This window comes from Onychostruthus taczanowskii, unplaced genomic scaffold, assembly GCF_017590055.1.
Source record: "Onychostruthus taczanowskii isolate IOZ18803 unplaced genomic scaffold, ASM1759005v1 scaffold35, whole genome shotgun sequence".
Lineage (NCBI taxonomy): Eukaryota > Metazoa > Chordata > Aves > Passeriformes > Passeridae > Onychostruthus > Onychostruthus taczanowskii.
The window spans coordinates 5,375,989-5,391,055 of NW_024500905.1; the positions used below are offsets into that span (position 1 = coordinate 5,375,989).

At 43.7% G+C, this 15,067-nt stretch overlaps 1 protein-coding gene across 1 annotated transcript in view; it reads left to right on the forward strand.

Moving 5' to 3' along the window:
- Positions 1 to 26: 26 nt before the first annotated feature.
- Positions 27 to 15,067, forward strand: part of PPM1H (protein phosphatase, Mg2+/Mn2+ dependent 1H) — a 130,927-nt gene continuing 115,886 nt past the window's right edge. Inside the window, exon 1 of the mRNA XM_041411342.1 lies at positions 27 to 265. Coding sequence (XP_041267276.1) covers positions 30 to 265 — 236 coding nt within the window. The 5' untranslated portion in view covers positions 27 to 29. The remainder of the gene's footprint in view (positions 266 to 15,067) is intronic.

The following is a 15,067-nucleotide window of genomic DNA, read 5'->3' on the forward strand; positions in this document are numbered from 1 at the left end:
GCGCTGCCGCCGCCGCCGGCGGGGGTACTATGCTCACGCGGGTGAAGTCCGCCGTGGCCAATTTCATGGGCGGCATCATGGCTGGCAGCGCGGGCGCCGACCACGGCAGCGGCGCGGACTTGCCCCTCCGCTTCCCCTACGGGAGACCCGAGTTCCTGGGACTGTCCCCGGACGAGGTGGAGTGCTCCGCCGACCACATCGCCCGCCCCATCCTCATCCTCAGCAAGGACACCCGGCGCCTGCCCTGGACCACGGGCTACGCGGAGTGAGTACGGCGCGGCGAGCAGGTGGAGCGCGGCCGAGCCCGCTGCCCGCGCTCCGGGCGCACCGGCGGCCAAGGGCGGCGATGCCGAGGAGCCCCCGGCGGTGCCGGAGGCGGGGGGAGCGCAGCCCCGGGCCTGCGCGGCGGGAGCGGCGGGGGGACGGTGCCGGGGGAGGGGAGCGGCATCCCCGGCGCCGTGCGTCCGGCCCTGGCCGTAGCTCTGTACCTGGGTGGCTCCTTTGTGGGAGCCCGAGGATGCAGACGGTCGGCTGCCCTTGAAAGTCCCCGCGGGAGTGCCGGTACCCGGGTGGGCGAAGGATGGCCAGGGGCAGCACCGGGCTGCCCTACCGTAGTGACGGCTCCGGGAGCCCAGGGGCCAAGGATGGGGTACCCTCGGGTACTGAACAGCCGTCTTGGTCCTTGACCCTGGAATGAAAAGGGCTTTTGGTAGGAAACACGGTTTGGTTTGTGCGTGTGTAAATATTTCCCGCTGCTCAGGAATGGTGAGATATGTGGGGTTTGGAGCACCTTCCTGTGGAACTGACAGCCCTCGTGCTCGCTGGTGGGGACTGGTCACATATCTCCCAAAATGCTTTTCAGTTTGGGGAGACCAGGACCACAGGCTCCAAACTGAAAGAAAAAAAAAATCCATTGGCTAGCCCCTGGGCTTTCCAAATGGTTTGTTGCCCTGACTCACTCATATAATTCTATTTACTTTGGAGGGTGTCTGATCGGGACCTGGTTGTAGCCCTGCCAGCCAGGCGAAAGGCAGTGTTCCTTTGGATGCATCCAGCTGGCAGTGGGAGTAGCTGCAGAGGCAAGACATGTCCTTGCACTTGATGCCTTTATCGGTAGGCACATTGTTTTCCTTAAGGATTCTGGGTGCAGGATTCAGTATTTGATTTCTTTCTGTTACTGCTTCTAAGTCTTGAGCATGTCTGGCCGTCCATGTTGCTACCAACTCAGGGATTACTAAAGTTACTAAGCTAGCCCTTTCAGACCACGAGTTATTCTCTATAGTCTCTTCAGACTATATGAATTCCCCAAAAAGCTGTTGCAAAAACTACAGTGAAGGCTTCACATTGTTAATGAGCAATCACTAGTTTTATTTAAAAGGTTGTTACATCATTGGGGATGCTGAAATGGGAGATTTAAAGAGAGATTTTAATGAGAGATTTAAAGAATTTTAAATTGGATTGTTCTCGGATTAATAAGGAACTGAATAGGTTACCGAGCAAATTCCCCATGAACTGTAAGTTTAAATATTTTAAAGTAAGCTCTAATTGTTCTGCCACTATAATAGTCCCTGAAAAAGTCCTTCTTTACCAAAATAACTGCATGCTGCTATTTTCAGCTTCGGTGAAGTTCTGTGGCTTTCAGCAAGTAACTGTAATTGCAAGCTGGTGACAAAGTGACAAAGGTGACAAGTTGGTGACAAACGGAGGTTCTCTGGCTCCCAGGTGTGTGCATCCCATGAGCTTCACCTGAGACTGCTGGAGCAGAAAAATGTGGCTGCTGGAAAGTGAAGGTTTCATTGACCCTGGTGATGAAACCTGATGTGAGAGAGTGTTTGGAGATAAAGTAAGTGGCTCTGGTGGTCGTGAAAGCAGAACATACCAGGATTGTTTTCATGTACTTGTTGCTCTTCCCTCTTGAGCTTTGAGCAGCTTGGTTAATTGGGAGGCATAAAAAAGTCACTAGCTTTTTCAGTTCCTGTTGTTATCGATGTGAAAAGAAGTTGCCCTTTTGCTTTGTCTCTAGTAGCTTTTTTGTTGTTTGGTTTTTTGTTTGTTTGTTTTTGTTTTGTTGATTTCGGGTTTTTGTCTCATCCCCTTCCCTTGCAGGCTCTAGTGCTGGTGGAGCAGATCTAAGGGAAAGGTGGTACTTGTTAGAGAGAACTAGGCAATGTGTTACTACCCTCTTCCCAGAAGTATGTATATGATGTTCCAAAATTGGGGTTCATTGTAACCTGAAGATCTCAAAATGCTCGCTGTGGAGAAGCTGAGAGGAAAGCAGTGCTACCAAAATTGCCTTGTTTTCCAAAGGCAAAGCATTGAAGAATAAAGAAAAAGAAGAAAATATGGGCAAACTCAGATTTTTCCAAATATAAACTTTTTGTTTTACTCATACTGTGCTATTACCAGGCTTTCTGAAAATAATTGTAAGACTTGATGGGAGATATGTGTTGGAACTATGTTTTTCTTTTGAAACAGGTTTGAGTTACATAAAGAAAATAAATGGAAAAAGCACCAGGAAGATGAAATTATTATCATACATATTCTGAAGTTTGGTGGCTTGGGAAAAGCAGGGACTAAAACACTTTCATGCTATTATTTAGCATTTTGTCAGTGTCTATATTAAGGAAACTATCAGAACAATGTTTGCCTTTTGTTACAATACAAATGAGCACTTACAAGAATGTTAGGAGGAAGTTTGGTGTCCTCACAAGCAGCTTGTGATGTAACACAAAGGTCAGCTATTTAACTTGGATCTTGCTAGTTTGCTTTGGTGTGAAGACATGAGAGAAGACATGCTATACCTGCAGTGTGCCAAAGTGCAGCTTCCCTGAGCCTTTTCCGTGTTTTCATGTTTTAGCAAATCAGCAAAAGTGTTTTGTTGGTTGGGATGCCTATGGACACAGGGATTTTTACTTCCTGATGCTAATGAGAGGTTTGTTGTAGACTTAGAAGGTGGGGATTTGGCCCAGAAGGTACAAGGACAGTGTGTGCCACCTGTACTGTGTTTGCCCTGATGTTGTGAGCCAATCCACAGCAGGGTTTGAGTCAGTGGATTTATGTTCCACACCCAGCAGCAGCATCTGTCTCACTACCTTTAGGAAAAAATTCTGGCTCTGAGAGTAGGTCACCTGGAGGCTGAGTTTCAGGAAAGCATTTGTAGCATTCATGTTCTTTAGTTGTAAAACATGTCAGTTTACAGATGATACTGGAGTTCCTTGATGTTGTCATGTTAGTGTTTCATCCAAGCTGGAGAAGGCCTTTTGGGGTTAGACCTGGTTTCCATGCCAGACTGAAGCAGTTTGTATCTACAAAATATGCAATTTTTAGGGGATTCTTCTTGTTTCTTTGATTCCTGAGGATTAGTATGTCTTACTAAAAAACATACTGACAAAGTAGCTCACCTTGTTGACTATTTCTTTTCCTCAGAATCTGTGTGGTATGGGCCTGTTCATCTGACTTATTTCCCTGGAACAATCATTTCTCCTCCACTCCACTTTCTTCCTCCTCTTGTACTGAACATTATTGTAATGGGTATTTTTGCTATATTTTTTATTCATGTCATACATTTTAACTTATTTTTAAAACTACCTACTTAGCTCTGTGATATAATGTAGTGAAATGTAAATTAGCCTTTATTTTTTATTATTAACTTTCCCTCTTTTAATTGAGTGATCATTATGAAAAACATGCAGGCAGGCAAATGAAATCTTCAGAAACCTGGTACTGTGATAAAATATCATTGCTTCTTGACATTTTAGTGGGAGTTCCATAGGGATTCATCTCTCCTTAGTCAGTGAGTAGCCTAAAGGTTGTCTTCTGGAATGACTGTCCTGCTGTCTCTTCCTTGCCCTGAGCAAGGAGCCCTGAGACCTTGAATTTCATTTCACCTCATACAGGATGGCAAAAGGCCATGTTTCAAAGAGATATTCTTCTGCCACAGACACTTGTCTAATGTTCGTCAAGCTCCATAGAAGCAAAACTGAAATTGTATCCCACATCAGTGGGCTTTTTAATTGTCTTCAAAGGTATTGTTTTATTTAGAAAGAAACTTTTCATTTTTAAGTAAGGGTGCCCTTAACTTAGTTTTCTGCATGTGGTTAGCTGGTGTGCATCAGGAATGACCCTGGGAGAGGGTAGTCTATTAACAAATATTCTTTTAAGTCTGCCTTTAATCCAGAGGAGTAAGGAGATTTGCTGCTGTCTGAAAAGTTAAGTGATTTATTTGAATAAGAGAGGGTGGGAGGGATCCTGCCTCACACTTTATTTACTCGTCCCTCCCTCTCGTCTGTGAGCAGCTGCACTCCCGAGGCCACTGGCATCTCCTCTAGAGCTTTCCCTGTCTGAGCCACCAGCTGTTTCTTGAGCTTCTGCTTGGATTGCCCTGTTACTGGCAGGGAAGTTTCTTCTTTGGTGCCTTCCTGTGCTGATTTCTGTGTGCTACGCTGCTTCCCTGCAGCACTGCTGATAAGCAGCCCCAGTGTTCAACTCTGAAAGTAACTGCAAAGTAAAAGCAGGAGCAGACAGTATGTAACATGAAATGACCCAGATGATATTCACTGCATCTAAACTCTATCCAGAACATTATTTTTCACCTTTTCCTCTTTTGCTTTATCTTCCTCCCTCTGTGAAGGTAGAGGGTGAACAGGATGGAGCAGAGCCTACCTCTCCTAGTTGAATTCCCTTGACTACATATGGCACAATAAAATAAATGCTAAATTTGCAAATGACAAAGAACTAGCCTGGTGCTCATGCTGGTGGAGTTGCAGAGAAACTGCAACTGAGTAGCATTTTGTGGTAGAAAAACAAGCTTAGTCATTTTCCATCCATTTTGAATGTATATTTCTACAGTGCAGATTCCAGTACTATAATTGATTTTCTAAACTGTATGAATCCTGGGGATGGGACCATAGCTGGCTGCTTCTGTGTCACATGTGTTCCCCTCTTTGCTCTTGCCTTTCTGCCATCTCTTTGGAGAACTTCAAAAGGTACTATCAAATACACTTAAGGGACAGGGGGAAAGATTCAATTGTATGTTGTCTGTGTCCTCATGCAAGAGACAATTTTTCCTGCCTTTTTAATTTACTTTTTGAAAAATTCTAAATGACACTTCAGATACCTTTGCAGTTCTGAGTTATAATAGGTTTCCAGAAACTTGACTTTACTGGTATGTGTGTTTCTTGGCTTAAAAAGTCACTTTATTATCCCTGCAGTGCCTTTTGTTTGATGAGACAAAGTCCGGGCTGTTTTTCTGTAATGCTGCATTTCAGTGATACTGTGGTATCTCTGCTCTGCGGGCCTGCAGTAGAAATTACATTTCCTCAGGGTGTTGGTGGTTACTGACCCATAATGAATGCAGAGTTGTAGGTGAAGTATGATGACCGTGTCCTTCCAGCATTATTACAGTGGCAAGTTGTTAGAGTTCAAAATGAAGAGGGAGGGCAGTTTATGGTTTGTGTTTTGTTTTTTTTTTTTGTCTCAAAATACTGGATTTTTTGTGAGGCTGATAATATGGCATCATGTTTTCTCATGCTATGTTACTTAGTTTGTAGCAAATGAATGTATGTGAGAATTCACTGGAGGTTTTTGTTAAAATGGTTTCCAGCATTTCTCAGTGATCATAAACACTTTGGTGAGTTAAGATAACACAGAAGTATTCTTCCACCTTTCATGTTCTGTTTAGACCAAACCATTTATTCAAATGCTAAGCATTTTAATAATGCTATGAAGCAGGTGAAAGCTTAACATGTCTGTGAGCTGAGGCAAGGAAAAACACAGAAAATGCTTGTCCTGAGTTGAATATTTTGATGTTGGAGGATATCAGAGGGCTTGCAACTACTGATTGCTCATTCTAATCCCCATTGCTTCTTATTAATGGAAGATAACAGCACCACAGTCCTGCTCCTGTGAATTGGAAGTGATAGTCTTTCTAAACCTCACCTGGGAGCATGACTCATACCCCATCTGTAAACACATTTCTTCTGTGTGTTCTGTTTGGTACAAATTTCAGGAGGATGAGACTCATGGGAAAAGAATACTTTTTTTATCTTGTTCTGTCTGGTTGTCAGGTTATGTACACAGAAATAATGAATTACTTTCCTTTTTAAACTTTTTAAAAATTGTTGGCAATTCTCTTTGTCTAGATGAAAATATTTTCTTTTATTCTTTTTGTAGTTCAGAACATAAGACTGAGTAGGATCTGATGAATGAACTAAAAACTCAAGTCCCATACATGCAGCGAGAGACAACTGAACAGTTTTTCTCTGTATGAATTGTTCTTCTATGCATATTGTAATGTTAACTTCAGTGTATATTGCCTGGCTCTTGTTTAAGCCTGGGTTCATGTAAAACTGCCTACAGAAACCTCATGACAATTTTAAGAGCTTCAGAAGTCCCTTTCGTTGTGTAAGAGCTTATGCTATAGCATCTAATATTTATTTATGTAACGCCTCTAATCTGCCAAGTGCATTGCAAGTAATGATTTCAGAATAACCTTGGAGAAGAATGTACATGTGTAAATGTACTGGTTCTTCCAAGTGAAAAAACCCGCAGCCATTAGGATAAGTTTTGGCAAGAGATTTGACGTGAATGTGGAGAATGAATCTCAAGTTTTAGGTTCTGTGTTTTGATGACACAGTTATTTCTCCTGCTGGTGTGTACTTTTCCTATGTGGCCTCTGATTTCTTAGGACTTATGGGGGTAAAAGGAGAAAAATAGAAAGAGCATCAAAAAGGTAAATGGTGCTCAGGTATTTTTAATACTGTCTAAGTTGCACAAATGTGATTCCTAATGGGGCAAGTATGAAATTCATCCCTCGAAGCTATCTCATATTGCTAGTCCCTCAGAGGCTTTAGAGCAGTGTTGTCTTGTTTCTGAAAGGTTGCTTGAGTATGGTCCTAGCTTCTGACCCCAGAGCATGACTGTGTCTTCTCAGGTAACCCTCCTTTGGACCCTTTTGCCTTGGCACAGGTGGCAGTCAGCTGCTGCTACCTGCAAACACTCCTGCTTTGTCCGTTTGTCTCTGTTGCAGCTGCATCACTGGGATAGGAGGTGTAAGTGGGAGTGGCTTGGCACAGTTATCATCAAGGCATAGAGTAACCTGACAGGGCTGTGCCCCTCGGGGTGAACTGCTGTGAGCCTGTGGCTGTGATCAAATGGAACACGCTCAGTTTGACCTTGAAAGGAGGCAGTGCTGCAAAGCACAGGTCATTCTCTGATGGGATCTGAGTGCCACTTGAGAAAGAAATATGGTTTGTGGGTTTAAGGATGGGTTAAGTCAGCTTTGTGAGCTGAATCCCAAATAAGACTTGGAGTGGGGGAGTGCTGTTAATGAGTGCAGAGAGATAATTTAGGCAGAGCAGACATAGCTGCTTTGCTGTGGCATGAGGCTGGAGCAGGTGCTACATCTGTGATGGAGCAGCATTTGCAAGGAAAATAGAGTCTCCTGAACTACATCTAACCTGGGTCTTTAACCACTTCCCCTTGGATTTCTGTTCTGATTGAACTGTAAAAGGTAATGTTATGAATAAAAATATACCTATTTTTATTTAAGGTTACAGAGAAAAAAAACGGTGGGACCAGTTGCTGTTAAATGTGCAATAGGACCTCTTGCCCCTTATGTCAGGCAAGAGGTCCTATTGCACAGCAGCACCTTCATATTAGCTGTGCCTTTTGTTGTCTCTAATGATTTTTTTTCTTCCTTCCTGTTAAACACAAAGAGAAAAGTGACTTCTAAGAATTGGTTCCCATTTGGCCAGTCACATTTACTTGGTAGGGTATGTTTGGGATGTCCAGGTCTAATACACATATTATCCAGAGTGGTTTCCTGATCAGAGGTCAGGTGGACTAGGTCACAGTTTCAAGTGCTCCAGGTGCTAACCAGGGAGCAGAGCTGGTGAGAGAGCTCCCAGCTTGTGTCAAGCTGCTCTGCCCCTCAAACCCAGCTGACACAGGGTGGAAGCTTTATTGAATGGTAGTTCGAGGGTCCAGCAAGTCAATGGCCAGCAGCTCCATTGAAGCCTTTTGGCTTCTTCACCGCTGTGTCCCTCATCCAGCAGCACACTTGCTGTCTGGTAGATGCTGCCAGCTGTACTTGGGATTATAAGTGCCATGGCTGCTAAGTGGTTGATGCTGCATGAGCTGTTCAGTAGGTGAAGCTCACAAAATGGCTGCAGGCAGGTGTGATTCCTCCTCCCAATACTGCATGTAAGGCATGTGTTTGGCTGAAGAGTTTAACGTTCTCCAAATAAACACTGCACACAGTATTTTGTCGAGGGAAGCAGTGCTAGGGTAAAGACAGCCAAAGGGATGTCTGTGGTTCTTGATCACAGCATGGTTTTATTGCTGGAGTCTGAGTGGGGGAAGGACAAAAATAACACCACGCTGAGGCAGTCAACATTAGCAAGTGCAGTAGGCAGTGCAGGAGGGTATGTGGTCAATGCATAATTGGGGAATGCCAAAATATGGACCCTGTACATAACTTAGCAATCACACTGATTTAAGAAAGAAACTCAAGTAAGAAGAGGTTTTAGGGGGCTGTGGCCAGCAGGCAACTTTCTGGCGTGAAGTAGGGTGGCAAATTGAGAGCTTTGCTCATTGTTTGGGATCTGTATTCAACACAGTGAGGCTTAAGGGGGAGAGAATCTGCTGAGGGAGTCTCGAGCTGCTTGAGGTGGAGGGGTATGGGCAGTGCTGTGTCTGCAGAGAACCTCCAGCTTGACAGGACTGAAAATCTTGTGTGGCCCACATGAGGACCTAAATGCACCATCTCCAAGACAAGCAGGATTTGAATGGGTTTGGTCCCCCAGGATCATGTCAGCCTCTCCCTCCTCTGGTGTGGGGAGATCTGTCTGTCCACTGCTGTCACTTGTCATAATGCCAGCTTGTTTTCAACTCTGTGAACGATGTCAGACTCTGTAGGCTCTGCAGTTCCCCTCTTATGAGAGCTGGTCTGAGGTCCAGGTGGTGACTGTGGCTTAAAACTGGATAACCATTTCTAGTATCTTTTTTCCCCCTCTCTCTTTCTTCTTTCTAAAGTGCTACCCTAAGGTGTAGCTGATCTTGACTGACTGTTTTGATGCTGTTCAGGCTCTTTTGCAGGCAACAACAATGACGCTGAAATTGTGATTTGAGACAGCCAGCTTTTGCCTGATCTCAGGGAGAAAGGGTGAGGAAAAGTAGAAAACTATGTACCATTGTCTTTATGCTTTCCATGGTAGTATTCTGCTACAATAAGGGGACAAATCCACTGAGCTTTGATTGCATCTGATATCCTGCATACCACTGCTCCAGAAATCCTGCGGCAAAATGTCCTTGGACTGGCATTAGAGGTCAGTGAGATTGTCCCTTTATAGGCATAGCTCTGTTTCCAAATCTTTGCAGTTAATTTCTTCTTTTATGTCATCTGCTGGTCCCCTATCTAAGCACCTTTTGTGCTGTCCTGACTGTGTGTCTACTCCATTGGATAAAGGTACAGACAAGAGGTGAGTTCTTCCCTTTTCTCTGCTCCCCACTGTGAGCCCTTCTGGATTTCCCTGGTTTGTTTCTCTGTCCTTTGTGTCCTGTTATGATGATTTCTGCTTTCCAAACTCCCTGCAAGGAGCAAAAAAGATCCATCTCCAGCCAAGTTCTGCAGCAGATCACTTTTTTTTTTCCTGCCAACATTGATTCATTTAGGCCAAGTATGATTTTTCTATCTTTAGGTATGTGTTAGAGACCTCCTCAGAAACAGATGATGCGTAGTGCATGTTTGTAAGGCTGTAAAATACCTGTCAGTCATAACTAACAATCTGGTCCTTGGTGGAGTTTTGCATTAGAGGTGGGACTGAGGACACATCTCCAGCTCTTATAACTTGAGCTGTGCTCCATTTTGTGCAGATGTCTTATGAAGAGACAAAATAAGTTACCTTGCTGTTCATCAGAGATCTCTGTATTTTCCAGATGTGGCAGGTCACCATGCGAGCTCATGGATTTTGTTAGGTTTTGAAACAGTTTGAGTGAAAGGTGGTTTTAGGCAACGTTTCCCCACCCCCCTTCTAGCTAAGTGCCATTAATATTTAAAAAAAATATTATTATTATTCTTTTATTTCCCCCTTCTCTTTTGAGGGAAGTTATTTTATTGTTGTTTGTGGACGTTTTTGATTCATTATCTCTGCTGCCTGTCTGGGGAGGAGAGGGCAAGAAGATGTGAAACTTAATAATGGGCAGCAACCTTTTTCTTTCTGGTTGGGAAGAGCACTCCTTAAATTGATTCAGGCCCAAACTTTGTACATGAGAGCAGGTCCTCTTCAGCAGACTGAGGGTTGCACTGGATGATCACTTTCAAAGGGAAGGACCCCTTGTTACTCTCCTGTCCCTGCCTTGCTGACCAGGCTCATGAAGCTTCTGGCCAGCTCTGCTCCTACCCCAGAATGCAAAGGGTTTCCCTCCCTTGCCTCCAGTGGCCGTGGGGAGGGGCAGGTTAGTGCCTTTTCCTCTGTCCCATTGCATCCCTCCCACTGTTAATTCCATGGCTCCAAGTCTGTGCAAGTGCTTGGCAGGCTGAGTGAGGGTCTTGGGTTTTTAATTTGCTCAGCAGTAAATGATGCTTTGCAGAAGCCTGTGCAATAAAGCTAGGGTGCTTAAATTGCTGTTTGTGTGTTTTGAAACCTCATTTTGAAGAACGTGCTGCTTCTTCTGAATTTGTATTAGGAATCTTTGTTTCATGAATGAATGCTAAAGTTTGGAATTGAAACTAGATTTATCTGAACTAGTTTTTGTTTTTCTTTACTGACCTTATTTGTAAGTGCCTTGACTCAGAAAGATCAAATCAAATTTCCCAAAAAAAATGGGTAAAAAAGAAAACTTCTAATTTCTTAAGTTCAAACTTGTAAGGTTTGTCCTTTAGAAAGTTTAAAAGTTCTACAGTGAAACCTGCATTGTATTTGTGGTGCCATGATGGGGTGGAGTATGACTTTAGATTTTGGTGTTTTGAAATGGAAAATAGTAATCATAAAGCTCGCTGGCTCAGTGATTATTGTTGCTTATGTCATGACAAAGGTCAAAGTTTTATGTATGTTTGGTTTGATATGAGTGACTGACATTTTGAAGAATGTAGATAGAAAATTTTCTCTCCTTCTTTGTTGTCCCCTTTGAACAAAAAAAAAATTGTTTCTCAGCTATTTTCATGAGTAATTTGAAGATTAGAACTTAGCCCTACATGCTCTCAACCATAAGGCAGGAATTGATATGGCATTAAAATGTACAGTGGTGTCTTAAAACAGATGTACATCAGCATCAGTCTTGGAGGGCAATCCCCTCTCCCTCACCTTGTCACTCCTCTCATCAATCACGTCTCCAAACCTGGGCTTTCAGTTAATTTTGCTGTTCTTCTCAATAAACTTTGAGATCAGTGTCTCCACAGCCCTTACAAAATCTAGTTGGCAACTTCCTCAGACTGTGGCTCCCTCCGGATACCTCTCAATGTCATTTTAAGGTCTTTCTATCCCTTTCTAGTAGTGCAAAGCCAGGAATTACAGTCCAGTTAGTTCCTTTGGCAACCTCTCCAGAGTAATCCCTGAAAATCCTAGGTCTATGGATGGTAATTCTATTAGCTGTTCAGCAAGCTGAGTCTGGGAGAATGCAGCTGGTGTGTGGGAATGTGGGAAGTTCCCCATCTCTGCCTTTAATCCTGCTTTTAGAGGGAAAAAAAGTTACAGGCTAATGTGATTAGCTGTAATTCCATTCTTGCTTGGTTTTAGAGAAGTGTCTGATTCCTGAATCACAAGCTTGTTCTGTGAAGTGCTTTCGTAGAGGGGAGAAGGAACTATTTTGGTAACTGAGCTCATCTGTCTTTGAAAAAGCACTGGAATCAAGAGAAGAAGAAACTCTTATAGCCAGCAGTAAGTTTCTAGTTCTTGCTGCACAGCATAATTTAGAAATCTGAAACTAAGAGCATGTTAATGGAAACAGAGAATGAGCATAATCCTTTCAGGTGTGTGTGTATAAACATGGGCATGGAACAGCTTAACACACACTGCCCATGGTTCTTCCGGGCTTTGCAGCCCAGAGGTTTGCATTGGGATTGTGTTATCAGCTGATGTGTGACAGCTGCTGCTGGGACTGGCGGCGTGGCTGGTTTAACACAGCCCAGGGATAGAGCTGTCTCTAACAAAAGCTGCACTTCTCCCTGAAGTCAGTGGTCTGGAGATCTCTTTTCTCCCTTGAGGCACGTGCTAAGGGAACGAGAGGATGGACTTCTGTGGGAGTGCCAGTGTGAGCTGTTGGAAATGCTGTTGGGTGCTAGAGAGGGGCAGAGGCAGAGGCCCCCAGGACAGGAGCCTGTGCCAGCGTGGGCATGGACAGCACACTGCTCTGGGACACAGGGCGGCAGCCTCTCCTGTGAAAGGCAAAACACAACCTGAGCAGATTAGTTGTCCTCAAAGGTTCCATGCTCCCTATGGCCATCTTTTAGGGAGAAGGAAGTGTCGCCCTCACCAGCTCAGCCTGTTTTCTATTTCCATGGGAAATGAGGGAGAAGGAAGGAAGATACTTTGTCTGTTTGTTGGAGAATTCAAAATACATGTGCCTGGTCTTGTAGTCAAATACTGTCTGAACCCTCTGTAGTGAAGAGCTCTGGCAAGGATGAGGTCAAAGGACTTAACTAATTTGTTTTTTTGTTCAAGCAGCAAATTTGAGATTCTTCAGTTTAGAGAAACTGTGTGAAATTTTCCTTGACTTCTGTCAGGTTCCCTCTCCTCTGGTGTCCCTTCTTGCCAATGTGGCAGCTGTGACACTGGGCCAGGGAGGTCCTGGTGGCAGCTGCCCCCAGAATCCCAGGGAAGAGAGGGAGTGTGCAGGCACTGCTGGAAGGGTGCCTGGCCAAGCTGTAACACAGCTGCTTGGTTCTGTTCCTAAAGGATTGCAAGGTGGGAATAAATTCACTGTAAAGGTGTATTATTCACTTCTGTCTCCTGTCTTGAGTTGCCTCAAATGTTGATCCTGTTACAATAGTTCAAATGCTTGGGAGAGATGATACTGTAGCAACAAAATGTTGCACTACTGATCCTGTAAATTTATAGGCTCTGTCAGGCTGGTGTTTGAGAGGTTGTTTGGAACAGCCTTGTTTACAAGTAAAAACTCTCGGTTTGTTTGAAGGTGCACTGCCTCTCTTATGCTTACAGTCTGGATGGTTTGGTATGTGGTTTAACTGCTGTGCTCTCTCACAGCTTTCTCTAAGGCCAGAAAACTTCTTTAAGCTATCAAATAACTGAATACCTTTCACCCAACAGTAACAAAAAAATCCTCAAAGCTCCTCCCACTATCAAAAAAGGGGGAATTTCTGTTCTTTTCCCTCTGAAATTGCTTCATACTCCCTGGAGAGCATGAAACCACTGGAAGAGTAGATGAATTTCATCTTGGAGAAATGTAGTGGTCTTTGGCAGGGATGATTTGAGGCAGTGTTACACAGGTACCTGTTGTGAAGATACAGTTACGCCTCTAGTATAGTTTTGGAAAGCATGCGTATGATCAAAGTAGGATGTGATAGTGGAAGATGGGTTGCCTCTGGAAACTCTACATTTAAAACACAATAAGACTGTGTTTACCCTTAATTATGGGCAAAGCTAAAGAGGAGTAATGATTCAAAAAAACAGGTAGGGAACATAGAGGAGTTGAAAGAAGGGAACGAAAATGAAGCCTAAAAAGCCAGGAGAGAGCACACTGGAGGCAGGCTAAATATTTTTGTGTTGGCAGAGAGGTTTAACAGGAGTAGAAGTCCCTGTGACAGAAAATGAAAGGCTGTAAACAGCAGTAAAGATAATGCTTCCCTGTGTAACTTAGGCAGAATTCATTGCATGAGGACATACCAGAGAAGTTTGTTAAAGATAAACCCCAAGTTTTCCTGTTTCAGGAAACCCCAAGACGCTGGATTTAAAGGTATTTAAAGACAAGTGTCTTGAAAACCTAAAATCTTCCCCACTCCTCTTTTTTCTTTGAAATAGAGAACTTTTTCATGTTTGCTGCATGGCAGGTGTCTATTGGGCATTTAGGGGATTGCTCTGCCATGGTTGGGTTCATTCCTGAATTAACCTCTTACTTCTTCCACTCCCACCCGTGCAGCAGAAAGCAGTGCAATTTGCAGGGCACAAACTGAGCTGCTGAGAAAATTTTTCCAGAGTTGTTTATTGTTGTTGTTTTTTGGAATGATAATCCAGAGTGTTGTGGCTTAACTCTGGTCAGCAGTTAAGCACCAGCAGATGTTCAGTCACTCCCCCACAGTGGGACTGGGAAGAAAATCATAAGGGTAGATGTGAGAAAACTCATGGGTTAAGATAAAGACAGTTTAACAGGTAAGGCAAAAGCTGCACATGCAAGCAAAGCAAAACAAGGAATCCATTCACCACTTCCCATGGGCAGGCAGGTGCTCAGCCATCTCCAGGACAGCAGGGCCCTATCACACTTAATGGTGACTTGGGAAGACAAATGCCATCACTCCAAATGTCCCTCCCTTCCTTCTTCTTACGCCCAACTTTTATTGCCAGCATGATGCCATATGGAACATCCCTCTGATCAGTTGGAATCAGCTGTCTTGGCTCTGCTCCCTCCCAAATCCTTGTGCACCCCCAACCCATTCACTTGTAGGATGGGGTGAGAAAGCAAAAAGGTTGCTTTGATGCTGTGTAAGCCTTACTCTGCCATAATAAAAGCATCTCTATATTTCTGACCCTGTTTTCAGCACAGATCCAAAACAGAGCCTCACACAAGCTACTATGAAGAAATTTAACAGTATCCCAGCCAAAACCAGTACACAGAGGAAATACCAAAAGGTAGGTCAGGGCCCTTTCCTGGAGACTGCAATAGAAAACAAAAGTGGCAGCACAAACGACCAAAAACTGGTATGTACTTTTTCTGCATGGGAAGAACTTCCTTTAAAAAAAAAAAAAAAAGCTCTTTTAATAGTGGGCAGTATTTTCATTTTAGGAGTGTATATTTAAATACTGGAGAAGGCTTTTTTTTTTTTTTTGTTTAAAGATGGATGTGCTTATTTGATGGTATTCCAGAGTAAAAACTTTTCCCCAGAAAAGAATTTGAG